At 42.8% G+C, this 26345-nt stretch overlaps 1 protein-coding gene across 1 annotated transcript; it reads right to left on the bottom strand.

Moving 5' to 3' along the window:
* Positions 1-4981: 4981 nt before the first annotated feature.
* RGCC (regulator of cell cycle) lies at positions 4982-26160 on the bottom strand. The gene is made up of 5 exons (XM_086935030.1): positions 25996-26160; positions 23546-23716; positions 9955-10062; positions 8260-8322; positions 4982-5355 (listed from the first exon to the last, which is right to left on the bottom strand). Exons 1-5 carry the CDS (start codon positions 26027-26029, stop codon positions 5348-5350), a joined length of 384 nt encoding a protein of 127 aa, XP_086791156.1. The 5' UTR covers positions 26030-26160; the 3' UTR covers positions 4982-5347.
* Between the last annotated feature and the right edge of the window lie 185 nt (positions 26161-26345).

Consider the following 26345-nt stretch of genomic DNA (forward strand, 5'->3'; position numbering starts at 1 on the left):
GATGTACATTTGGACAATGCTCAGGACGTCCTTCCTAGTTTTATATGGATTAAATTCTTGCCACTCTGACTGGTTGTACTTCAGGGAAATTCAGAAGACTCTTCCTCCATTGATCCTGTAGAGAAGATGGTTGAAATGCCATAAAAAAAATCCTTGGTGCTAATAACGTGGCAGTCATGGAAAGTCTCTATGGAGTCTACACAGCTCACTCTCTTGCTAAGGACTTCAAATATTTATATAGTGCTATGCAGGAAGGCCAGGATTGGCCTGAATTCTTGGTTCTAGTGGAGCAATAGGCCAGGCTTCTTTCAGAATTTGAGTGAAATAATCGAAGTAGATCTACAATGGCTTCAGCAGCATTTGATTTGTAACTAAGAACAGGAAGAAAAAGAAAAAAACACTCTTACAGCAATCAAGTAAACAAATTGTGCCTATCATTGGGAAGAAGTGGAGTTATCCTGTAGGAAAGTGGCTTCAACATTTTCGCAGACTTTGAGTAATGGATGCATTGGGCCAATTTGCACTGTATCTTTTGTAGAGATTAAGTGATCAAATAAGACTACACCACTACATTTTGGGTACATCATTACACCTGTTCCCAAGAACAAGCCTAAAGCAGATGCTTTGCAGAAAGGAATTATTTTCATTAGAACAGAAAACTATTTCACCAGTTTGTCAGAACAAGGGAAAGTATTTTACTCCATTTTCTTCTGGATAGAAAAGGTTTCAGGAGTGCTTGATCTTGGTAAAGACCATCAATTTCAAGCGGGACTGCCTATATTAAGTAATCTCTATGGTTCTGCAGGGAGACTCCGTTGCACTGCAGCTGCAGGACGCCAATCTGCACATTGCCATCTCCCACAGTCCAATTGAGGTTTCAGACCAGGGTGAGTAGAGACAAAGCTGCAGTCAATTTGGATTGCTCCATTCTGGATGCACTCATCCGGATTTACTCTAGCAACTCGGATAAAGGTTGCGCTCGAATGGGCTTTACCAATAATTGAGCCTTGCGTGAGGTTTACTCCCTGGTTGCAGGAAGCTTTTCTTCAGCTACGCTTTTCAGCATGGAAGATAATAAATTGTTCAACCAAGGGTTTGTCAAGAGCATTACCTATTGCAGACTACTTCTGTAGGAAGCAATGGACCCTTAAGCCCGATTCACACCACTGAGAAGCATTAAGAAAACTGCAAGAATAGCAATTTAGATCCTCATCTTGTGACAGCATGAATGTATTCTTTACTTCATGAAAGGTTCTCATCGAATTTGTAGGTGGTCACCTTGAAGAATCAATTGGCAACAATTAAAGGCTTCTAAGATCGTGGTTTCCTAGTTGGGACCTATTGATGTTGCAGGTGTTAAAATCATCATTTTGAACCACTTACATTTATGGCATTAAGCCCGTTTACCTTGAAAGATTCCTAGTTACTATGATATGGGATAAAAGATTGTGAGAGCTAGGCACTTTATTGTAAACACTTCTTTCAAGATTTTGGTTTCTCATACGATCGTTTTGGAACTGGGGGCCCATTTGCTAACAATTTGCTCTAGTTTTTAATAACAAAAATGATGCAAACTGAGGCAAAATATTTGAGAATTCCTTTCCCAAGCAAAACTTTGGGGCATATTACCAACAACTAGCGATAATTTTTGTCTCTAACTTGTTTAGAGACAAAAATTATCGCCGCACATCGGCGATTTTTATCGCAGATAAACCTTGCTATTAGCAAGGTTTATTGCAAATGCGATAAAAAACGGCCTCAATGCATGAATATCGCTGAAAAGTCAGCGATATTCATGCATTATCGAGCAAATGCTCTTAGCCATGTTATCCACCTCCCATTGGATAACATGGCTAAGAACTGCTCAGGGCAGGTGTTAGCTTTTGGAGATATTCGCGCTTAGCGCGAATATCTCCAAAAGTTGGTAATAGGAGATAGCGATGTTAGGGACTGTTTCCAGTCGCTAACATCTTGGCACGCCCACTTTGCATGTCATTAGTGATAAATATCACTGACATGCAAAGCGGGGCCCAAGATGGTCGCTTTCTCCTATTAGCTGTCACTAACTGGTGTTAGCGACAGCTTGGTAATAGGGAGATAATTTTATCTCCGCTTTCTTGGCTTTTAAAGCCAAAAAAGCGGAGATAAACCCCCTTGATAATATGCCCCTTTATTTCCTCAGGAAAGTAGCCCTAAAGTAAATCAGAATAGCAACACGGTGTTGCTTTGCATCAACTGGGCGTGCCATGGGTAGTACAAGGGCGTTCCCAGGTAACTACCCATTGATGCAAAGCCTTATCTTATAACCTTTCCAGAGAGGGCTTTGCACCAACAAATAACACATCTGAGCTGGCATTAAAAGGATAAATGTTTAAAAGTTAGTCCATGCATGGTATTTTCTACTGGAACAGTACTCTTCCAGAAAAAAACCTATATTAAACATGGACAGCCGTGGTCCACGCAGGTAACAGCAGTTGGGGCCAGGTGAGGGGGGGGGAATTTCGAAAGACGATGCAGAGGGAAAATTAATTATTAAATTTTCCCTCAGAGTTGTCCCTCAAAGTTCCGGCCCACCCAGCTCCACTGCCCCACCACTGCTACCTGCAGGGAACGCGGCTGCATGACGACACTTTTGCATTATGGTACAAAAGTGTGTGTGTGGCGCTAGGTAGCCGGATTGTGAGCCAATGCTAGGGAAAGAGCAGGGGACCCATCTCTGTAGATATGGCGCTGTCCTTCTCGCTCCGTCTCACGCAATGAACCATAGCAAGTTTGGTTGCTGCACCGTGTTGTCTGATAACATTTGTCCATCTGCCCCATCATGATTTGGATGTTAAAGAGCACCATCTTAAAAGATTCTTAGTTTTGAACTACAGGTGCTCTTAATTTTGGTCAGGCTAAGAAAGGTTGCAAGCCATCAACCCAGTGTCTTAGCTTTTGGGTAAAATCTTTGATTGCATTTGCTTTTCAGAATCAATTAATTTGCCATTTAGGACTACAAGGTCGATCAACAAGGAGGTATTGCAGACTCCTGAGCAGTCTCAAGGTGCTTTGTTGGAAATCTGCAGGGTTCCACCCTACTCTACCTTTTTAAACTTTTGTTACTTCCACACGGACACCGGAGAATGTCTTTGGCATAAAAGTACTCTCTGCTATGCAGCATTATGCACGAGGGTGCATTTTTCCAAAAATATTTTCTCACTAGTAGCTATTTTTCTGCAAATGCTTATTCCAATCAACCTCGTACATCGCTTAGGCATTCCTCATAATGTCATTAGCAGAACGGGACGCAGATGTAATGTTTCACTGACTGGTAATTCCATTACTCAGAGTTCCTTCTTTATTAGTCTGATAATTCCAGCCCTCCCCGCCTCCCAGAGTTTGGTTTCCAGGCCAACAGGGATTGGAGCAGGGTTTCTGTATAGGTTTAGCATGTGCTGGCCGTAGGTGTATTATTCATATCATACTCCCTCGTTTTGAAGGTAGTTTGTTTCTTGGAATTGCAGCTTATCAAAACAGGTCTGTGAGAGGCATACCCACAGTGCTTAATTTGAGCCAGTGGTTTTTGGTGATCGGCACTGGTGCTTAATTATTGGCACCAGCACTTACGACAGCTGCCACATGGTGGGGCAGTTTGTTGAATTTAGAGATGAGCTGGGCACCAATAGTTTATTACTTCAGTATGCATTAAAGACCACTAATACCTGCTGCCCAAGCTATTTTTTTTATAGCTTTCGGATCTGGAATAGACTAAATGGTCATACTTCTAGCAGTATGCTGGTTAGCAGTTGTGCAGGTTCTGTTATTGGCATCGCTGTCAGGGGCAATGGGTGGTGCAAGCTGCAGAGGCCTCCGGACGAGAGCCCTGGCACTCATTAATTTTTAGAAACTAAGCACTGCATACACAAGTGAGGTGTCAGAACGAATGGACGAAGAATAATGGAATTACTGGTAAATTGAAACATTCAGCTATTTGTGACACTGTTCTGGAGGTAACATTTAACACGGTTGCATTATGGAATTGGAAGCAGTACCTTAAAGGGTAAGCAATTTAATAAATGCATGATGGCTCGCAATCACTCCTATCCATACAAGCTGCATTCTGGAACTATCACTGCTAACTAGATATTATGTGAACATGTAACAGATGTGAGCAGTAACCCCCCCACACTCCGCTCTTGAGTAAGGCCACCAGGCCAAGCTGCTTTTACAGCAAGTTCAGTGTTGCACCCTCATGCCCAAATACAAAGTGGCAAAACCAACGAGTTGATTGACAACACTATGCAATCCTTACACTGAAAAGAAGTTCATTAACTGGACACCACCAAGCAAGACTCATGTTTACATTTAGTTAATTATCTGGATAGCGAATCTTTGGATGAAGTCACAGGACTTGAATTGTATTTTAGTCATTTTCCATTTAAACGCTAGGTAGTTACCTATATTTCCGTGCTATATACTTGGCATGATTTCGCTTCGAGGGTGAGCACTGTTGCATGGGCAGACCACAATAGGCCATTCTGGTCAGTGCATCAATGGAGTATCCCATTTAACTACAGCTGCCTACCCAAAGTATAGAGTCACTTGATGGATGCAGACTTCTGATAGGCTGTTATGCTCTAAACCCCAGAGTCCTGCAAGTAATTCATTTAATGAGATACTCCGGAGAAACAAAAAAAGTTTATACGTTTTGTCACCATAAGTTAATCAGCCTCATACTTCAACACTCAGAGCCGTGATCACTTCACTGCTCCACATACTGCGAAGTGGATGGATCACATGAGCAGTACATTTACTTCTGTTTCTGCAACTTCTTACTAACTCTGCCGGCACCACTTCTGCATTCGCCCATCATTTAACTCAAATCTAGCATTCCAAGGTTCTGGTTTTTTTCCAGGATTTGCAGAGCCTACATTTCTGAATGAAGAGGGAACTCTCCTTTTAAAAATAATGTTTATAAAAATACAAGGATACCAAAAAATAGAATAAAATCCAATTTTTATTTGAATACAAAAATATATTATGTGTGGAAAAAAGCATCAGTACAATTTCCATCTATATAAAATTACAAATATCTCCTTAAAAGCATTTAAATTATAAATCAAGTAAAAATAAGGCATTCAACTATTTAAAATGATCAGGTCTACCGTACAGTACACAGATGACTTGCATAAGAGCATTAGTTTTATATTCTGAAAATGAATATATAATTATGCCACATATGTTCTGTGTTTGCCATCGCCTTGTGTAATGGGAGTAGTAGCTTCCAGTATTTGACGTTAATTGCAGTCTTCTGAAAGTCTGGCAGATTTGTATTTGCCACACTAAAGTTAAAATTCTGCTCTTCTCACATGCCTGTAAAAAGAAAATATAAAAAAGGTTAAAACAAAATTGCCCCATTATGGCTTTCATGTGAAGCATCTTTCTACCTGTATAATATTGAAAACAGAGCAACGACTAGAGTTTCCACAGCAAGAATTTAGATACCAAGAACATGTGGAAAACACCTGTATCTACAATAAGAACCTGCGGTAAAGGCAGAACCAGAGGTGAATCAAATCAATCCCTTTCATTTTGTCCACCATAATGGCACATCACCCATATGAAGTCAATTGAGATGTCCTGCTATGCTTTAACCCCTTAAGCGCTGCGCCCGTCCAGCGGCCGACGGCATCACTACCTCGGGAGTGCTGCCGTCGGCCGTTGGACGTTCCAACTGCACCTGCGCAATGGAACGTTCAGCACTGGAGCTGGACGTTCCAAAGCAGCTAAGGTGTTAAGCAGCTGTTCTGGTCATTGGTGTGCAAAGAACATAATACAGCTCCCAAATGTCTAAACTATGCTAAATAGCTCAAGGGATGATCATTACTGAAAATCAAGGTAGCTTATAAGCCTTCGGAACAAAGGGAAGCCATTGTGACAACGATCATATTGGGCATATCTGGCTACAAGAAGTCATGGACACTTGTTGAGATGTGTGGTAAAGAGATGGTGAGACAGTGCATACATTTAGGTTATTGATTGGAAAACTTGTGATCAGAGATATGTAGTGTATTTACTGAAAGTGACAAACTGATATTTAGGCCAGGGACAAATTAATAGCCGATTTAGATTTCGGTGGACGGGTTACTCCGTCTTAACGGTAACGGATGTCCCGTTTGCCGAAATATAAATCCCATAATATCCTATGGGATTTAGATTTTGTATGGGATAATATCCTATGGGATTTAGATTTTGTATGGGATAATATCCTATGGGATTTAGATTTTGTATGGGATATCAGTCATCGTTGTGACGGAGTACCCCGCCCACCGAAATCTAAATCAGGCCCATTGTTTAAAAAAATAAAAAATGTATAGCTGATCTAAGTAATCTAGACAAATCCTCCCACCTTTGTGGCTTTTGAGCAACTTCAACACAACAATAAAAAAAAAAGTATAAATATATATTTTATTGATTCCCAGACTCATTTGTAAAGTAAAACAGGCCTTCTGGGACACAAATACAAAGAAAAACAAACAGCATGCTTAATTGTAAATCAAACAGCTGAACAGTATCAAAATGCTGTGTTTTAATTGGCTCCTAGCAGGTAGAGACCCGTGCATATCACTAAACCTTTTTCTCCCAAACAGCTGCCTCGGGTGATCAGAGTTCTAACATAGAATTAGAGCGTTCACCCAGCTCACAGAATGTGGGTGCCCTTGTTGACAAGCTTTCAGTGCACATAGTTTTAGAATCATTCACTTTCCTGTACAGAAGGCTCATTGTGTACATGTAAACTGTTCTCTTCTGCTACATAGTCTTGAAATGAAGGAGGCCCAAAAGCATACCTTTCTGTTTATATATTTAAAGTGTTCAAAATTAAGTACAGGTATGGAATGCTAAAATAGTATCCTCGTTTTGTCTGGCTTACAGCGTCACCTTAATATGTTTTAATGAATTACTTTTGGATGTAGTCTTTGAGGTACACAGTATTCGTTTTATACACCAATATATTTCCATGCATTTCGTTTTCTTATATTTAACTCAAAAATTATTTAAAGTAACTTCATAATCCTGCAGGAAAATGCAACTCCAACAAGACAAAAGAAAGTGGGAAAGATAAAGAAAATGTAAAGGAGAATGTGCAAATAGCAGTTCATTCAAAGGGTATGACTGCCCAATCCATTTTGTGAATTTTTCCCCCAATATGTCATGGGGCTGATTAACAATACCAAATTATTCATATGGTGGGGGTTTCCGAGGGTGGAGTTGGACCCTTCACCTCAGGCAGAGACTCCATCCCAGTCAGAGGGAGTGCCCTCCTCCTTAGATAATACTACTTTATTTTAAACAAAAGCCACAGATGAAGTAGGGCACTCCAGGATGCTCTTTGAAGGACAATGCTTGAATAAACTAGGACTGGCAACATTACTGTACATCTTTTGGAAGCTGAATCAGACACAGCCAGTCTGGTTCCAATAAAAGAATCCAGATGCATTTTACAGGCCTGGATTCATATTGTGCGTAAATAATTTCTTTACCGCCGGTAGAATGTGGAGCGTATCAATTAGAAAGTTGGGCTACAAAGCAGTTATTCTGGCCAGTTGGCTCTGCATGTACTGCAGGGTGGGGATTTGTGAAATGACATTCCTATGCATTAAGGCAAGGCATAATGATGTCTGTGAATAACATGTTGAACAGGACACATAAATTCGTATTACTATGGTGTTTAGAACCATTTTATATCAACAACTACGCTAAAACACCAAAAATCATGAGGAAAAAAATGCCAGATGCTATGCCTGTCGCCCCGGCAAAACTGTAGGTGCCCGATTGAATAAGGGATCCACCCATTGTGATAACGCCATATGGTCAACACTCAACGTTTAAAAAAAGTAATTCTCAGCAGGTGAGCTGCTTCTATGCAGCTCAAGAGAACATTCAGCTGCCAGGCGGCGTCTGGCTCTATAAAGCTCTACTAGTTTCTCACTTGAGGCTCCAGGGCAGTCAAATATTTTGATGGGCCCCTTGCAGTATTACTTACGGGGTGCCGGGTTTTCAAATAGTCACCAACAAAATTACACTAACACTCAATGCATACATAGTTGGGGCCTGGAGAACCGAGCACCTCTAGTTGGTCTAGATAGAAAGAGACCAGAAAGAATCGATGTTTAACACACCATGAATGGTAAAACAATGTCCAAACAGCCCACATGTTGCAGTGTGGTACTACCGAGTACAAATACACAAGAAAGAAATTCAAGGCAGAGTGCTTACTTGCTAAAGTTCTGTCGAGGTCCGCAATAAAATCTTCCAGCTCTTTGGTGTCACCAAGCTTTGCTACAAAGAAAAAAAAAAAACAAGAGATGAGAAAACCATGTTGCTGAACAACAATCACTGTAAATAAACACATGGTGGAGGAATGGCACTGTGCAGCTGAATGGTCCTGGTTTAAGAAACTTGCTCTGCAAGTCAATCAAGAAGATAAAATATTGCATGCAATTGAGAGCGGAGATCGAATGAGTTGGGCCCAATTCATGTGTACCTGCAATTCCAGTGCCCAGGTTTAAGCCAGTAAACGGCAAGGACAGCCAGACTCATTCTTGCCTTAAGTGCAATAGTGCATTTAGTAGACTGAGCTAGAGGCCTTTCAATTAACAAGCACTCTTGTACCAACTCTACCGGCAAAACCAGTTGCCGGGACACCAACTAGTATCTTACTGGCGTTGCATGAAGCACAAGGAGGTGATGATCAGGTATTTAACATTATTAACAGAATCCTTTCTGTATCCCTTTCTAACTGTCCATTCGCAGCAGTCAACAAAATTTGAAATGATGTGCACTTCAGATAAGCTCTCGTTGCATGCTACCAGTTTGACAAGTAGCAGTGCAAAATCGAGGAGAATGTCCAATGGGGTGTATTCTGAGATTTAAAGAGCTACAAGAGTAAGTGATACATCCGAAACTCAGTTCAAATTTAAGTTTTCCTTGAAGCATACTATAAAATTAAGGCAACTGAACTACTGATAAAAATGTGCTAGTGGTTCTAAATTAAATTTCTGTTTATCTAAAAGATTCAGTCCACCAAAATGATTAATGGGGTGAAAAAAAACAAAAAAAGACAGTTGGACAAAAGTAAAATGTGAAAAGGCATGCTACATCTCATTCGAACACTTAAAGCTTTTCTACTTTCAAGCAAAATGTAGATCTGAGAGAGGTGGGGGGTACCTTGAATGTTTTTACACAAGACAATCGAATCATACAGCACTTGTTAAGGAGTTAAAGTTTGCCTACAAATTCCATAGCTGGCCAATATGTTGGAGCACATATTAGAAGTTGCGATTCTCAGTGTGTTTGCCATCTGAGAGATGGGTCTCGAAAACAAACAATTATTCTTCAAATAACTGTACATGGACACCATTCAGGTGAAGAAGAGTGCTAAAAAAACAAAAAACAGTCATATATAAATGTCTTAATTGTGTAGTTTCGCACCTGAAATAGAAACCCTTTTGGTCTCTAGTTCTTTAAAGAGCCACTATAAGCTGTAGTCCTAGGATTACTGGAAATGGAAGTATTGCAAAAGTAAAATGTTATGGTAATTGTTTCCGAGGGCCAACTGGGCACTTGGTTAAAATGGTTTTAACTAGTACGAGACTTTCAAGATTATATGTATAGGGAACCTGGATTAGACCTAGTTTAGAGTTCAGCAGAGGGTATAAAAAGGTAGTGCCGACAACGGTTCACAATAATTGCACCCCCAAAAAAACTCCGCCCCCTACTTCAGCTTTAAAGTTAAATCAAAAAAGTAAGGTACCCATAAGATAAAGTGTTATGCATGGGTGATTTGAACTTCGAAATGAAGTTGTTGGAGGTACACATGCAGATAGTTTTGGCGATTTGGACACAAACAAGAAGCGCGAATGCAACTTAAATCTATGTGCTCAAAGAAAATACATCGTACACATTCTGTACCTTTCCGGGGAGTCGTGGTTGGAGATGGAAGAGTTGGCGTGGAGACTGTTGGAGAGTTCAGTTTTTCGTCACTAAAGCTGAAGCTATGTCTGTAAAGGGAATCTGCACCTGTAAGGAGGAAGAACAAAAGATTAAGCCCAAAAGCCAGCTGGAGGAATTCCAGCCCAACACCAATCCCGCCGAATCCAGTCTGCAAACCCACCCCCCAATAAGAGATTAACTGAAGATCTGCAAAAATATCTATACATGCATGGGACGCACTCCAAACTGTATTGCAGTTCAAACGTTTAGTAGTCCTTGCAAAATAGTGTTATATTCCCATGTGTCTGTAGTGTTGTATCCTCTTCAAAATTAAATCAGTCCAACAGACTTACTTATGCTGCCGTTTTGAGTGGTAGATGGAGGAACAGTACCAGTGTACTACAAAAAAATGGACACTTCATAACTATAATTGTGAAGGGTTGTTGTAACGAACTGTTTTAGCCAGCAACTACTGAGGTTTGCTCTGATGCAGACCCATATGGGCATGAAACGTGTTGCCTGGGCTGACAAGATGTGGGTTTTGTCGAGAAGATTGAAGAATAAACCAGTTTGAACGTTAATAATCCACTGTGTCCAAGTCTGTGATACAGTGAAGTTGAAACCGATGTAGGACACCCAGCCTGCTTTAAATTGCCACGTTACGCGCACTCAACTTATGTACATGTAAGCGAATCCAGCGAGACAATTTAAAAGCATTGTGGTACATCTTATAATGCATCTGTGGATGTGATGTCCCATAACAATGATGCATGTCAAAGTAATTTGGGGGTAATGCCATTAAGGCGGTAACCATGCAACCCCTTTCAGCAGGGCAGTATTACGGAGCATGTTAGACCATGCTTTATCAACAATCTATTTCGATAAAGTAAGCAACCAGGCTTAACTAGTGGAAGCTGCAGTCTCCCATAAGCATGACCACTGAAACTATACAATGATGGTACTGTATATTTTTCAACTTAATTTGGATTTTTTTTAGTTGACATATAATGCATTATATGATTTGTAGACATATAATGCATTATATGATTTGTAATGTATAACAAAAGTTTGTTTCTAGCGCAAACACATAAGAAGTTACTCAAAACCATGCTAAGTGGGTTGTTTCTCAACAGAAGACCCTCTGCAAGGGTTAACTGGCCATCTTTCAGCTGCCGATTGCTCTATTTAAGGGTTAAACTGATACTAATGAGGTGTAACATGCCAAAACATTCACATGTGAAAAGGACAAAATAATGAATACGGTCATAAATTGTGCCACATTACTCCGCATAACATGCCTTTTCTTGCCGTGTAGTTAACCATGCTGCCCAATTCCAGTGGGCCTACCAGTAGGAAAGGAGGGCAGCAAAATGCAAAGCTTTTGGAAGGGACAATCAAGTCATAAGTCAAATTGTGGAACATGGCTGCTCCCACAGGAAAAGCACAGTAAAGATTCCCTTTGTATCAAATTTTAAAAAATGTGTAGATCAGCGTACAGGTAGCAGTGCATACAACTCCCCAGAGAAGCTGCGCAAAAACCTTCTCAAATACGCACACACGGTTCGAAGCAGTGAACACAACACAGGTGGATCATAGATTGTGGTGGAAGCTTTGGGGAAATATACTGAACAATGTCTTGCATTGAACGGATAGAGCAGATATTGTGCTCAGGATAAAATGAGAATTTGTGGGAAAAGGAGTTCAAGCAAGACCACAGTGAGTTGATAAAAATAGGAGTTTTCTGCCAGTGGGGGAACAAAGTCCCAAACGACTTGTAATACATTTGAACGAAGAGAGTAGCTTGACTGGAAATCACCTCTTGAATTGGAGAAAGTGTGTATGTGTTAATTGACATGTTTAAGGTTTGTCCCCAATCCGGATATTCAACTCTTTTCCTACTGGCGTGCTTGGAACATAGGCCCAGAAACTTCTAGATCAAAAGAGAAGGGAAGCAAGCACTGGGGAGGACAGGGTATGCCTTCTTACGATTTCTGGGGAGCGTGCTCAGTTTATTAATCTTAGCAAAATTTAAGGCATGCACAGTTTGCATTCACACCCAGTTTCAAAGACTACAGTCACGTTGCAACTAATGCGTTAAAAAAAATCTCAAATAGGACTTTAAAGCAAATTATTAATTATAATGTTTAATTGCTGCATCAAACTTAATGGTCTTTGTGGATACGGTTTTCTGAATAAACCTCTTTCAAACAAGCGAAGTAGTGAGAGTTGTGTGAAAGTACATTTATAGGAAACTTTTTTTTAAATGCCAACCGTACACCAGATTTACTGCCGCTGAAGTGATTCATAGTCTATCGCCCACGAATTACTCAGATGCTGCAGCTGCTTCACATTAAATTTTCCCCTTATGACAAACGGTTTGGAAAAAGCCCTTTCTACTCACCCACGAGTAACACATGTCAAATTACAAACTGTGGGCAAGACACTTTCCAACTATCATTTCTGGTAAACGTATAGTATTTCAGTGATGCAAATTAATATTTCTGAAAATATTCCAACGGTAGCAGGGACTAAGAAAAAGTGAGGTTCACTACACCTTCCAGTCATTCAAAATAGAAGCATTGTTACAGGGCTAAATGTCTGCAGGCGGTGAGCACCAGCACTCATCTGAGCACAGAGAATTTGCAGTTTCTCCCACAGCAACATCGACAAAAGCACATATTAGAAAGATTTAAAAGGGATCAAGGAGGAGGAAGAGAAAGATAGGAAAACAGAAAAAAACGAAAGCTGGGATTAAAAAAAACATGCATAAGTGAGACAAAGAGGCAAGTGTAGGGTGGTAGAAGAAATGGAAGTTTAATGGGATCAGAACTAGGCAGCCTTGTTATTCGGTAACCCAGACAACTGGATGGGGGTACCCAAGAAAATCCGTAATCCCTTTAAGATGTTTTTTAAATACACACACTAATTAATCACTGATCTTCTGGAACATGTCGAAAGCATGACGGATAAATATACCTTTGTGCTTTGTTGCATGATCTATAATTGCTAAAATACCCTTCTGGCGTCACCACTATAGAAGTGCCCCTACAATTCAATCTTGAGAGATTTGGAGTCCTTGGAAGGAGGTATACATCTGGTAACCCAGTCAGGCTAAGAGGGGATTTAAAGTTAGAGCTGCCTAGGTAAACACATATGGCTGTCCAAATATTAAGCTGTCATATTGAGAAGTTGGGTGCTTTCTTTGGGCCATGCTATTGGTTGCCTCAGGGTTACTTGCTTAAGTTAGGTATAAAGTTATTTATGTATTTTACAATTGGGTTTGGTTTAAGTGCGGGGTGCAAGTGTGGCTGGCAGGACAAGCTAGTGGACAACTGGCCAAGAACTTCAAAGACTTGTCACAAAAACCTGTCCCAGGAACAGTTTTCCACTGCGAATTATCACATCGCATAGAAGTCAAGCAAGAAAATACACTGAAGCGTTGGCTTGAGAACTGGCTCATAGAAAGAAAAGGTTAACATGTTGGATGCTTTTCTGTTGAATATTCAGGACTCTGCGGGCGGAACAGTCTGGAGTCATAGGTTTGGCAAAGACGAATGTACTTGGCAGGCAGAGCAGAGCGCACTGAGTGTTGCAATTCGAGTACAAGAGAAAGGCAAATCCAGCACAGACTTGTGGAAAGAAAACAAAAACCTAGAAGTACATCTCAAGATGCCACGGTGGAGAAAAGGATTATTAATAGACTGGCTGGGTAGGATAGGCCTGGGCACACACATATAAAAAGTGGACTGTGTAGTAAAAGTGCTGTCTGGCTGGTCTGAGGGCTGGATGCTACTGATATTTACTTACCAGTGAGAACATGTGGCAGTCAATTTCACAATTTTCCTTCCCTAGAAAAAAAGATTCAACTATTCACACACCCACCCCTGTTCTTCTACCCACAAAGTGTGGCAAGTCTAGTCACACTAAATGCATCCACAACTTGCAGTGCTGCTTGCTAATGCTGCCTAGACTTTAAAGATTTTCACAAAAACAGCCCACACGCAGCCACAAAACCACCACATCACTCCACACAACCAGCACCTCACACAAGCACCAACAGCTCACACACCAATCTCTCAGACTGGCTCATCAGACACTGCCAGACTGCAGTTTAGGCCAGTCCAACCAAGTAAATAGATTCTAAAAAACACACACATTGAATTACACAAGGCCGATGTACAATTGGTGTGTTTCTTTAACAACCAGACAAGCTTTGCAGACAGAGCCGATCTGCTCGGGCTCACTGGCCAAAAATAAAGATGTAAGCTACTAGAGGGATTCAGAGTCAATTATGTCCAGTAAGCACTCCGCCAGCTTGGGCCCAGCTTCCCACAAGGATAATAACCATTGGCAAACACAGCCCATCCCACTGCTATGAAAAGCACAGGCTGTGTTTTCAGTAGCTTAAAGCTCTGGTGACGTGGCCATTTTTCCCCTCACAATCAACGCCCTTTAAGTTAGGTCAACGGTCCAGACACATCAGCCCCCTTTTGCCCTAGACTGGTTCGGAGGCTGGCGTAACTGTAAAATATCCACCAAGGTCTAGCGGTCTCATTCCCTTGCAACAGGGTGCACGCGAAAAGTGTAGGACATCTCCGTACGTCTGCCAAGGGCAAAAGCAGAAAGTGCAAGAACCAAATATAGGGCCGGCTGTATGTGCCTGGCGCATGTTCATTCAGAGGTGTTTCTCAAATAACAGTAATTATAGTTTCAAGAGTCCCACGGCAGGGAGCCTTGTGGCATCGGGGCTTTATGCCCCTCGGAATGCAGAGTACACTCTAGAAACGGAAAGTCAGAACCATACAACTATAAAAACCTGAAAAGTCAAACACCATCATCAACTAGCATACTAGGTTAAGAAAAAATATCTAACTCCGTTTGGGTAAAGGGTGCCTAATCGGAATGTGGAAGGATTGCGATTATATATAAATAAAATCAGTGGTTATTTTGTTTGGCACTTCCAAAGTTGGGGCTCTAAAAAACAAATAAAAGAAAAAAAATATAAAACAGCCTAGGACGCTGGGTGCGAGACATCACTGCTGGAGCATTAGAAACGGCACTCAAACACCCTCTTTTACTGACAAGGAAGTTTTTCATTAGTTAAACCATCTCATGACAGTCAACACCATGGGATCTACAAGTCTTCCTGACAAACACCAGAAAGGGGCCAACCCATCTCGAACAAAACCCAAGCTTCCTTCAAACATTATTATGCAATGACAAACCCCAACTCAAGGGCACTTCCACAGCATTGCTTCCCCGATACACGCACGTGGCAGTGTGCATAAACAGACACGCCCACGCTAAGCACAAGCCAGGACAGCTCGACAGTGTAGTGTTTCAGAGTGATTGAGACGTTTGTAACCAGGCTGTAAATACCAGGTATCTTGCAGGTTTTACAAGAGAAGTGTCCCTCATATACAGCTACTTTATTAAATCCTCATCTAGGTGCTTATGTTGGTGTTACAGTACTTGTTACAGAACAAACAAAAATGGTCAAGAGCTACAATAGATTTTTGCTTCGTGAGACCAAGTGACTTAACATTTTTGAGGTTGTGTTTTTTTATACAAGACATACGTGTGCGTTGTTTAAGCCCCTGGCTGATGACTTAATAGTGTGTGCTTATTTTTAAATCGGGAATAGTGTTTTTTTTTTCCTACCTTAAAATGTGTTGTAAAAACTCTGATAGTATGGAGAATTTTACATTAGACTAAGTTTAGGTAGGAATGGTGGTGTTATAAAGGGTGGGTGGGGGAGGCAGAGGGTGGCCTTCAAAAAGCAGTGAATACCTACATTATGTAGGTAATGTTTCGCCCTGGAAACCACAGATTACAATGGTGTTTCTGCACGCCATCACAAGCACAATGACAAGCAAAAAACAGCAGGTTCTAATGAATGTCACATCTATCCTGCTTCCGACCTTCGGCTTAGCACTTAGAGGTGTGTGAGATTGCGTACCTTAGGTGGAATTTCACCTGTTCCGCTTTCAGCCATGGACGTCATTTGGTAGACAGGGGTCGCAGCGGTGTCCTCTAGCATGCTCCCAGCTACTCCTGGGACTTCCTTTGTGACCCCTGGCCTTAGAGGAAGCAAGTGTTTGCCCCCTCGGAGGCCAGAGGTCGCAAATGAAGTGAAGGGAGCAAGCTAGGTCGCGGCTGCGACCTCCGACTACCTCCAAATGACGTCCATGCTTTCAGCATGAAATGTACGGCAGTATCTCGAGTAACCCAGCGCGAGCGCATACTTAAAGTACACGTTAAACAAGATGCCGACAGAACCAGCCTTCTGCAGGCTTAAATTATGTCATTCTGAATTTCACAAATGTTGGTGTCATGTGAGCCACACAGGTCTACATTACGTCACAGGGATTCAGTGACGAGTCACTTCAGCACCGCCTGGACTGCGCTCAAAAACCACCAGGTGCAGACAATAGTGGGCATGAGGGAAGCAGACAAACGCAAGGTGCCTTGTGGGTGAGACCATGAAAACAGGGGGGAACAGTCAGTGCGCCCAAGACGGTCAGGAACAAAATCTTGATGCTTGTGAGGAACAGGTTTTGTTTCTTCCATACAGATGGCTTCATTGTTCGAAGAGACCGATTCTGCTCCCGACAACTGGCAGTTTAATTGCTTAAGTGAGTTGTATTGTCTGAGGGTAGGTACCATCTGCACACGACATCAGTTACCGGCGCCTCAGTGGGTACCACCGCCCCTCGCCTTGTTAAAAACATACTCTCCCTTTGAAGACAACATGTCCCCAATGGACAACCCATTCTAATCTGAGCAGGTGTTTCCCAACATTAGAGTTGCGGTAACGGAGAAAGCAAGGAACACAAAGGGTGTTATGACACCCCAAAAGGGAATTTAACTGCAAGGCAGAAGCGTTCAGGGTCAGCCACTGCAGAGAGAAGCAGCTGCTTCAGGGTAAATCTCTCAACCAAGCGCAGACCTAGACTCATAAATCCAGGGGCGTAACACAGGCCCCCGCAGCCCCTGCATTGCGGGGGGGCCTCGAGCTCCAGGGGGCCCCTCGAGCTCCAGGGGGCCCCATCAGTGCACAGTACGTTCGGTGAGAGCAGGGTCCGTCTGGGACATAGTTTTACAGCTATGCTCTTGACGCCTGCTCTCGCCTCATAAATTAAATGGTGCTGGAAGTTGAAACTCCTAAGGTGGGTGGGCCGATGTGGGAGCACTTGGAAGTTTGCAAATGTATTATTTTAATTTGAGCGGCAAACAGGACAGTGCGTCATCACGCCACTGCCCTGCGACGGGACGGGACCTGATTGGAAACGTGAGGTCGCATTATAGGCTGACACTCGCAGTGTTAGCACAGAGTCGAAGCTGCTGCGTGGCTCACGGAGGTATTCATAATTTTAAAACTTTACAGCCTGACAAATGTTGCTCTGCTATCTGCTCTCCAGGCTGAGGGTGGTAACTGCTGCAGAGGATTAGGTAGGCTCCGTTCAGTTGACTGTTGATTTATGTATTTAACACTGGCGAGAATTTAAATATACTTTCGGGCCCTCAGTGGTGCTGCTCTGCCGTGGAAGAGATCGCGCTCACTCTGACAGCCGGCTGGAGTGTTTTAAGTCCGGTCTTGCCCTTGCTGCCTCACCAGCCCTGTCCCCCAGGCAGAGATTCCCGTGCTCTGGACGGGCGTGTGATGCAAAGCATTCTTCACATGATCTCTTTGCTGAGCCTTCCAACTGTGCTTACAGTTTGTATTTCTTTATTCTAATGGATGCACTGATTAGGCCCTGCCACAGTGCCCGGCGCCTCTCCAGTTCGGTGTGGGCCAAGACTCTCAGTCCACGCAGAAAGGAAAGTCTTGAGACTGGCTCTTCACCAGCTGTTGTCTATCTCATACAGTGCTTTTCCATCCATGGGGCCGATGCCAGAATGCAGCTGCTGATTCCTCTCAGGTCGGTCGGGTCCTCACTTTTCAAGGTAGGAAGGATTGCAGCAAGTATTGAAAAAATATACCGGATATTATCATTTGTTCATGTACACTTAACGCCATTTCTATTCACTTTTAACATGACTTTTCAGTTTTCGTTTATTTTACATATCAGTCCGGTATCATTATGCAAACCTATAAAGCACGTTTCCTACTGTTTGTAGGATGAACTAATGAGGGAGAAAATACAGACTTTTTGTGATTTTCTTTTTCTAATTTTCTACAGACTGTGGTAAAGTGAGAGTTTTTGGTTGCACATATGGGTGTAAATTCTGATATTTATATGTTTCCCTGGTCTTCATTGCTTTATTTTCCTCACGAGAAAGTGCCACTCATAGTTTTTGAATGTCACTCATAAGTACACTGAAAAAATGAAAATGTCACTCATAAGCAAGCTGTGATGTCTGCAGTTGGAGGAGTGACGTATACCTATGAAATGGTGCAAACAGTACTTTAAATGAAAAGATACAAAAAGTGCTGGTACTTATTATCCACAGTACCAATTCGCTTCTCCAAAGTGTCGCTGTTCTCCCATTAAATTTATTACAACACTGCTGAAAAGTGCAGAGGCTCTCCCTTTTAAATGCTAGTATATGAGTGTGTTTTGAACAGGAGAGTTGGTGTTTTGAAGGAGTATGTGCGTGGCAGAAAGCTGAAGAAGGATGTGGTATTGCTTTTGGCTTTGGCACCTGTTGAGGAGGACTGGCCTGGCATTTCTGGTGCCGTTTTGAGATAATCTTGAAGTTTCTCATTGCTCAAATGGGTATCATTCCTGAAATGTATTTATCTCCCTCGCCTCCGTTGCTTGATTTGTGCTTGCAAGAAAGTGTCACTCATAGTTGTTGAATGTCACTCATAATTACACTGAAATTCTGAAAATGTCACACATGAGTAATCTGAAACCATGGCAGCTATGCATAGACTGTATCTGATTATAGACAGCAATGCGTTCTAGTAGTCCAGATCGCTACTATTTTCTTTCGTTGCCACTTTCTTTTGCGCTACCACCTATTAGTAAACCTGACGTACTCCTTCTTTATAGATGTCTTTCTGAAGTCTGCTTACATTGAAGTAAAAATACGTTATTTGTGTGTTTTCTTTTTTTAAAATTCTGAGCTGTGCCTGGGGACCTCTGTTTTCCCTGCAGTATGGCTGTAATAAATCACACATTATTGTGAATGTGTGTCTTGTTTAGTTTGCTCCTGCTTGCACGTTTGGGCACTTAATATTGGTAACCTGTAGACATCATGCGAGATGGCCATGTCATGTTCCCAGTCTGAGTCAACATAGGTGCAGTCTGTCTAGAAATGCTGACCTAAGGAGAATTCTTGTGGGTCCATAACCTGTTGTTTTTGCCAATAGCTAATTCTGCTACAAAACTATGGCCAACAGTCCTCATATTATAGCCACAAAGAGTGGAATTTCAATACCTGCCTTTCACGTCAGGGAGCTATGTGCGCTTACCTAAAAAGGGCCCTGTTGGTTAGTTTTTATTGTTTTACGTGATGAGGAAAAACTAAAGCCATATTTTATGGAAGGCAATGAAAAAATTATTGATGTGCTTAATCAGTGGTACTCCCCATGGCTTAGTTGTCGTACTGCACATCTGCACCAAGGTAGAAAGAAAAGTTACATTTATCGTGGCAAAGACCAAGTGGGTCGTATTTACCATTGATCAGGGCCTGGCGGTCAGGATATACTCTTCTTGCTAATGGCGGACCACACAGTGAGTTCACACCTACAGCAGATGCCAATACTGTTGACATTTAAAAAATAGAGAGAATACTGTAAATACAAATTTGAAAATAACATGAATTTGCTATAAGTAAAGTAACTCTTGAGCATATTAAATGGTTTGATTATCTCACATATGTTTATTGCCAAATTATTCTGGGGGAGAATAACTTTGTAAAATCTTGCCCAATATGAAGACTGCAAGTAAAAGACTTGCCTCTCCGTTTTAAGGTCATCTCCTTCTAATCCCAGTACTGGTTCTGGATGTAAATTAGAGCACTGATTTATGATGAGCATGTTCCATGGCAATGACACATCTCTGATGGACGCTTCTTCCCATGGATGTGTTTTGATTATCTGTAGGTACCATACTGGATCCACCTACTCTTTACAAAGCAGTAGCTTTCCGTTGCTGCCAGATGGCGCTGTGTGTCTTCAGACGTGACAACACTCGGCCTAATAATGCACCGTGGTGCGCCTCATATCTGTTTCTTTCTGGCACCATGTTCTTGCAGTTAAGAGTCAGCTTGCAAGGAGTAGAACCAAATGTTTCTGTTGTATTGCATTGAAGGATTTATATTGTGCTTACTACCCCTATGTATGGCTCTGAAGCACTTACCTACATGGACAGCAAGCTTCGCCATATAGGTTGTGTGGCTGAAAGGGCGTTGTCTTTGGCACAACCCAGGCCTGAAATCTTGGCGGTCTAGGTGTTGTCAGCTGAGTATGAATCAGTCTTATTCTGCTAATTTGCAATTGGTCAAGCCAGACACACCATCCCAGGAACTCTGTGAATTTTGGGGCCTGAAAGGTGCCTGGCTACACACGGTGACTGACTCCCATTCAGCCCCTGACCCTGCCTGAAGGCAAGAGGTTGACTGGAGCTGGGAGTTATGCTGTGCTAATGGAGTGGGAAGAAGCCTCCAGGGTCGCTTGGGAGCACCGTGCAGGAATTATTGTGCTCTTCATGTAGAATGGGAATGGTACTTTGCAATGCTATATCTTTGCAGTGGCGGATCCAGTGTTTGTTGTTTTGTTCCTACTTTAATCATAACATACTTTCTGATGTTACTAAATAGTTTCGGGATCATTTACTGAGAGGTTTCTTGATTCTGCTGATTTGCTGATACTACTAGTCGACATGAAACATTTTCCAAAGTAGCCTTCCAACTCAAATCTGCACTATTAAGGGGTAGACAAAGCTATCTTAGAGAAACTGTGCTTGCCTGACTATGGGCTAATTTTGAATTGTGGCTGGAGAATTTGCCCCACCAAATGCCCGACTTCCTAGCCATCTTATTCAGGGTTAAAGTTCTTGGATCTACTCTTTTTTTGTCCTTTATGTCATTATGAGTCCTGGGTTTAACACAGTTTACACAAAACAGACTGAGTCAGTAGTAGTGTTGTTTTTTGTTTAGTAAAAATGTTTTTTTGAAGACTCAATATGGTGCATAAAAATATAATTAACAGCGGAGCAAACATCTCTCACACTCATAAAAGCAAAGACCTGGCTCGTGAAGTGAGCACCTGGGAGCTGAAGCCATTCCCTGGTGGAAGGCCATGGAAAAAGAAGTTCACAAAACAATCCTTGAAGTCTTCTTGCTCCAAGAACAAAGGAGCACACAGGGGCCCAAAGGGAAGAGTGAGGTGTACCAAACTGTGCAGCAAAGCATCATCAGAAATGAGGAGAGATGACCAGAGAGCAGAACATGGAAAGGCCATGGCTCTAGGAACTGGCAAGCATATGAGCTTGGTTCAAATGAGGCAATAAGCCCATAGCAAAGAACAGACAATTATAGATAACAGCCCTCCTTTCCGCATTTTGGGATGAGTGCTCCACTTTGCGGAAATGTAATCTTCTCCCACTTCACAGCAACATTTCAGGGATTGCCTCGCCGTCCAAGTCAGGTGTAGCTTAGAGTGTAAGAAAACCACAAGTCAAGGGGCTGCATTGTGTCTGCTGAAGCCTTTAGAAATTCCTGGATTCTAGCAGGAAGTATGGTGTCACAAGAAGAGACAAGGGTACCAGGCGCGACTGGAAGGAGGCTACGTCTGGCTCCAAGGGCAGAGACCAAGCAGCAGCGACCATAAAGTATAAGGCAGTAGGAGCACCAGTCCAGTGCCGCAACATAGACACCCATAGCACCTGTGGTGTTGGGGGGGGGGGGGGCAATCTCTAAGAGCCCGCTAAGCACAATACTCTGGCCGGAGAGCTCCTGATTGAGTCTGGAGGGGCCCCCTCCTCGTATCTTGCAGGGGGGCCCCCTCAGGTTTCGTTACGCCACTGCATAAATCAGAGGAGTTAAAATGATTTTTTAGATCATTAGTCCATATAAAATGTTAATCCCAAACAGCCAGACAAATGGTACGCGAAATCTATACATTAAAGACGTTTAGGTGGGAAATCGAGTAAAAACACTGGCCTTTCAAAGGTGTGTGCTTGAAACACCTGTTTTTTCGAGCAGGTTAAGTGGGGGCATGACGCATCCATAGGGCGACGCCAGCAGGGCCTTCAGCACAGTTAATACTTGTGTGTTAAAGTATCCACATCAGAGGTCTGCCAGTGTTTGGAACAAATAATGGTTTCGGCAGGGGAGGGGGGGGGGGGGGCTTGCTTTGACTTACGAGCAAGAAATAGAGGCAGTATAATTGTGTTTTTAAAGTGGAATGACTGACTTATGAAACTTTCTACCCATCACTTTAAGAAATGTAACAACCAGATCAGATGTGTTCGTCTCTTGTCAGATAGTTTTGTTACTGGTTCCCGATCCTTCTGAGGTCAGATTTACTTTTAGGAGTTTCAGTGCCCTCCCCGACCCCCCAAAAATAAAAAACAAAATTGCTTTGCTGTTGCACGTTACACTCTAGACAAGTGGTTAACAATGGAAAGGTGTTCCTTACATTGAATGTATAATATACAGTGCTATACCTGGTACATATGTATAACCAGTTAGTGGTAAATCTAACCTGGCACTACTTGCACTGCTCTGTAAGGATAAAAAGTAGAGATAAACCCACCAGGATTTGAACTTGTGACCCGGAAGCAACAGAACTCAGCGAGGAGTTCTTATTGGGGTTTACTAAAAAAAAAATAGTTTTGAGAAAAAGAAAAACATAAGGTTTAAACTAATGAATCTTTCAGTGACTAGATAGAAAGAACACTTGGTGAATACATATAATATCAGACTAGCAAAGAATTGAATATAGACCTATTCCTGTGAAAGTCTAGGGTATGTATGATACAGAGATGTCACTTCTTGAGACTGCCTGGCATTTAATTTATAGAATTTATTTTGGACTATCTATATCAACCAGAGTACTAAAAAAGATCACCCGTTTCCACAAACACTGGACAACATTCCAGTTAGTTTAAAACTGCATAGCACAACGGTTCAGCTTCCATCGTACGTATTCTAAAGTTAGAATTTGAATTTCTGGTGGTGGTGATGCCAGGAGTGTGCTAGTCTTAGTGCTGATGCACAACAAAGCAGTAGTAACAGCAGGGCTTAATTTGAGCCGGTGGTTTCCGCTAGTTGTCTGTCAACTCCGGCACTTATGACAGCTGCCACATAGAGGTGCTTTTCGTGCAATTAAAAGGAGGAGCAGAACAGGTGTTCATTAATTCAATTTACATTAAACTACTAATACCAGCCGCCTGAGCCATTCTTATAGCTTTGGGGCAACAAAAAGTCTGAAATGTCACTTGCAGCAGTGTGATGGGTAGTAGTCTTTAGGTACTGTTGTTGGCGCGCTGGCTGTGGCAATGGTGGTGCAAGCTGTGGTGGCCTCCTGATGAGGGCCCTGGCACTTTTTTTTTTACACAAATTAAGCACTAACAGTTTGGTTGTACCATAGGTGAGCCCAATAGCCGACACTCACTTTCAGAGTCACTGATGCCGCTGTCACTGATGCTTGTGCTGCTTCTGCGCTTCATGGTCTGCAGGTGCTCATCATACTGAAAGTGTCGCTTCTCAAAGGGCGAGGAGAAGTCCTCCATCACGGCATCAAATTCACACAGAACCTGTTGCAGCTCATCGTCCTCTATGAAGGCTGTGGGAGTGAGAGCAGATGTTACAACACTGCAGAAAGCAACAAACTCCGACAAATACCAGAAAGAAGCCACCCAGGTACATATAGTCCAGAAAGAAGACACTCAACCCTAAACAAAATGCTAGCAAGTGGCCACTCCAGCACCAAAGAGCATTCTCCCACACTTGTCACTGTGCTGTCAGATCAGGCGTGGGCAGTCACCTCAACTGCATAATTTTGACGGGAAGGGCGATGCATCAGCTTGCATAAAAAAAACACCCTTTTTAAATAAATACCAAAGCTGCTAAAATTACAAGCTACAAACCAAAAAGGGGGGTCAAATTGACACTTTGGCTCACAGCGAGGCCAAGTTAGATCCAGAAACTGTAGGTGTATCAATAAAATACATTTAGCATCAGACTTGCAACATCCTTATTTTTCACAAGGACTATGATATTACTGGTATTCCCCATAGGGATCCAATCCTGTATATTAACGGTATCTGACATTCCATGACTGACCATGAAATAATCCTGGCAGAGGAGATACAGACAGGAGTGTTAAGCTTTACTGGAACAACCAAGGGGTCCCCCCACACTTTCTTCAATGACGTTATTGTTAGGAAGGCCACAGAACTAGACACTTGAACTGTCAGACTAATTTCCAGTCCTCACATAAACCTTTTAAAACCAGAACACATGGAAGCCATGTATTGCCAAGTCGGCAGCTCACTGGATTGACAGTCAATTAACACAGTAGTAATTATTTGCCCTGTGAGACAACTTTCGGAAAGCCTAATTGCAGCTTGCATGCATGCACCTGTCAATGCCCCTGTAGCATGTGTGCAGCGGTGGCCACAGGAAGAAGGCACCAATTTACAGAGGGATGGTAAACGCAAGGCCCATGGCGGCACAGGCATAAAATATAGGATACATCTGAGGACACCCAAGAGGTATAACTTTTTAGCAGAACACAGTATCTGCGCATCGTGCAACCACAAAACACTCATGACCCGCGATTAGCGTAAAAGGCCATTTTTTAGGACATGGCTGCACATCTTAACTTTATTAAAAAATGTCATCAACTTTTTAACTAAGGCATGATCCCCATACATCACGCGGCCATTCACACCAACTTCCATTCCCGAAAAGTCATACCTTGTTCCCGGATCCAATCCTTGCGTTCCTCTTTCTTTATCTCCCAAACACCTTTCTCTGAACTCACTCGACAAGGTACTGCACACTGGTTTTTCACCTGTGCTCCATTCTTCTCCCCCCCCCCCCCCAAGTGTGTAGAAGAGCCTGCATGTGTCTCTCCACCTGCCCCCTCCCACACACGACTTCCACCTATGACCCCTGCAACCTGTCCTAACTTTGGCAAACAACTCCTCTGGTCCCGGAACCACCTCAAACTGTAGGGTGGGCGGGCAAATTATTGGTACTAGACCTCAGGCTCCCACCCGGTGATGCACACTCCGGAAGACGCAGATCACGCCTCTCCGGACCTTAATAGGTTCCCCATGACCCGCCCCTTACCCCCATACATATCCCCACCCATGTCCAGTTTGGAGCACGAAATCCCCTGGGGAAGACAAGTCTGCAACGTGCTTTTCCCCGGGGGCCACCAGTGTGTTGCATTAGAGTAAAGCTCGTTGATACTGGAGACATACGTTCAAAATCAGCACTGCTGCCAAAGTGCGCCTCCTCAAAGCTGAGTGTAAGTGTATAAACAGGAAACTGCAGTCGACTTTTCACTAAGAGGACGTGCCCTATAATACTTCAGCACAAAAAGCGTACATTTCAAACACTTTAAAAACTTTTACATACAAGTGCCCTATCACGCAACACCTAGCACTATTTTAATGTGTTCGGTACTAAACTGACCAACCAAGTTTCAAAAAAAGACCGGATTATAAAAAGGGAACACACGTTCATTCACATCAAAATTAACAGTTGGGGGCATTTTAAGCGGGACATTTGAGAAGGTAATGGGCTACCCTCCCTTCATCACAAAATGTATTTAGCTTTTTTAACGTTGTCTCTACAAAGAAAATCACACGAACAGTAAGTAATACGCTCGCTCTTTAATATTCTCAAACATATCAGCCAATGCATATGGAAAAAGTAAAATGTAAAGCCCCCCCCGACCAGCGGGAGCAGGCGGTGGGATAGACAATCGGCTCTTTGTGGAGCTTGAAGTGATCCAAGTATGATGCAGTTAGTTGCCCGCTCGATATGCGAATGTTTCGCGGATGCTTGTGCTCTGGGATGCTAGAACGAGAGATGCAAGGGCTCACTCACCTTTCCCTGCGGATTTCACCTTGGGGGACTTCATGGCACCTTCCTCGCGGTCCGTGTCGAGAAGAAAAATCAAAGTCAAGTGCGGAGGTAAGCGCCCCCTAGGTGCAGGGTTCAGGTGCCGGCCTGCTTTTGGCTCCTGCTACAGTTCCCCGCGCGCACCGCTGTCTGAAGTCCGCAGCGCTCGAGACGTGTCTTATAGCACTGAGCTCTTTCACTGGCGACGTCATGGGGGCGGGGCTCTAGCGGCAAGCACAGCTACTTGGAATACCTTCTCCTGCGCTTCATTCCAACACGTGGCCATGTTAGGGTCAGGCGAGCTGCGGCTCCTGGGAATAAGAACGGATGGAAGT

The sequence above is a fragment of the Lissotriton vulgaris genome, chromosome 8 (genome assembly GCF_964263255.1).
Source record: "Lissotriton vulgaris chromosome 8, aLisVul1.2, whole genome shotgun sequence".
Taxonomy (NCBI): Eukaryota; Metazoa; Chordata; class Amphibia; order Caudata; family Salamandridae; genus Lissotriton; species Lissotriton vulgaris.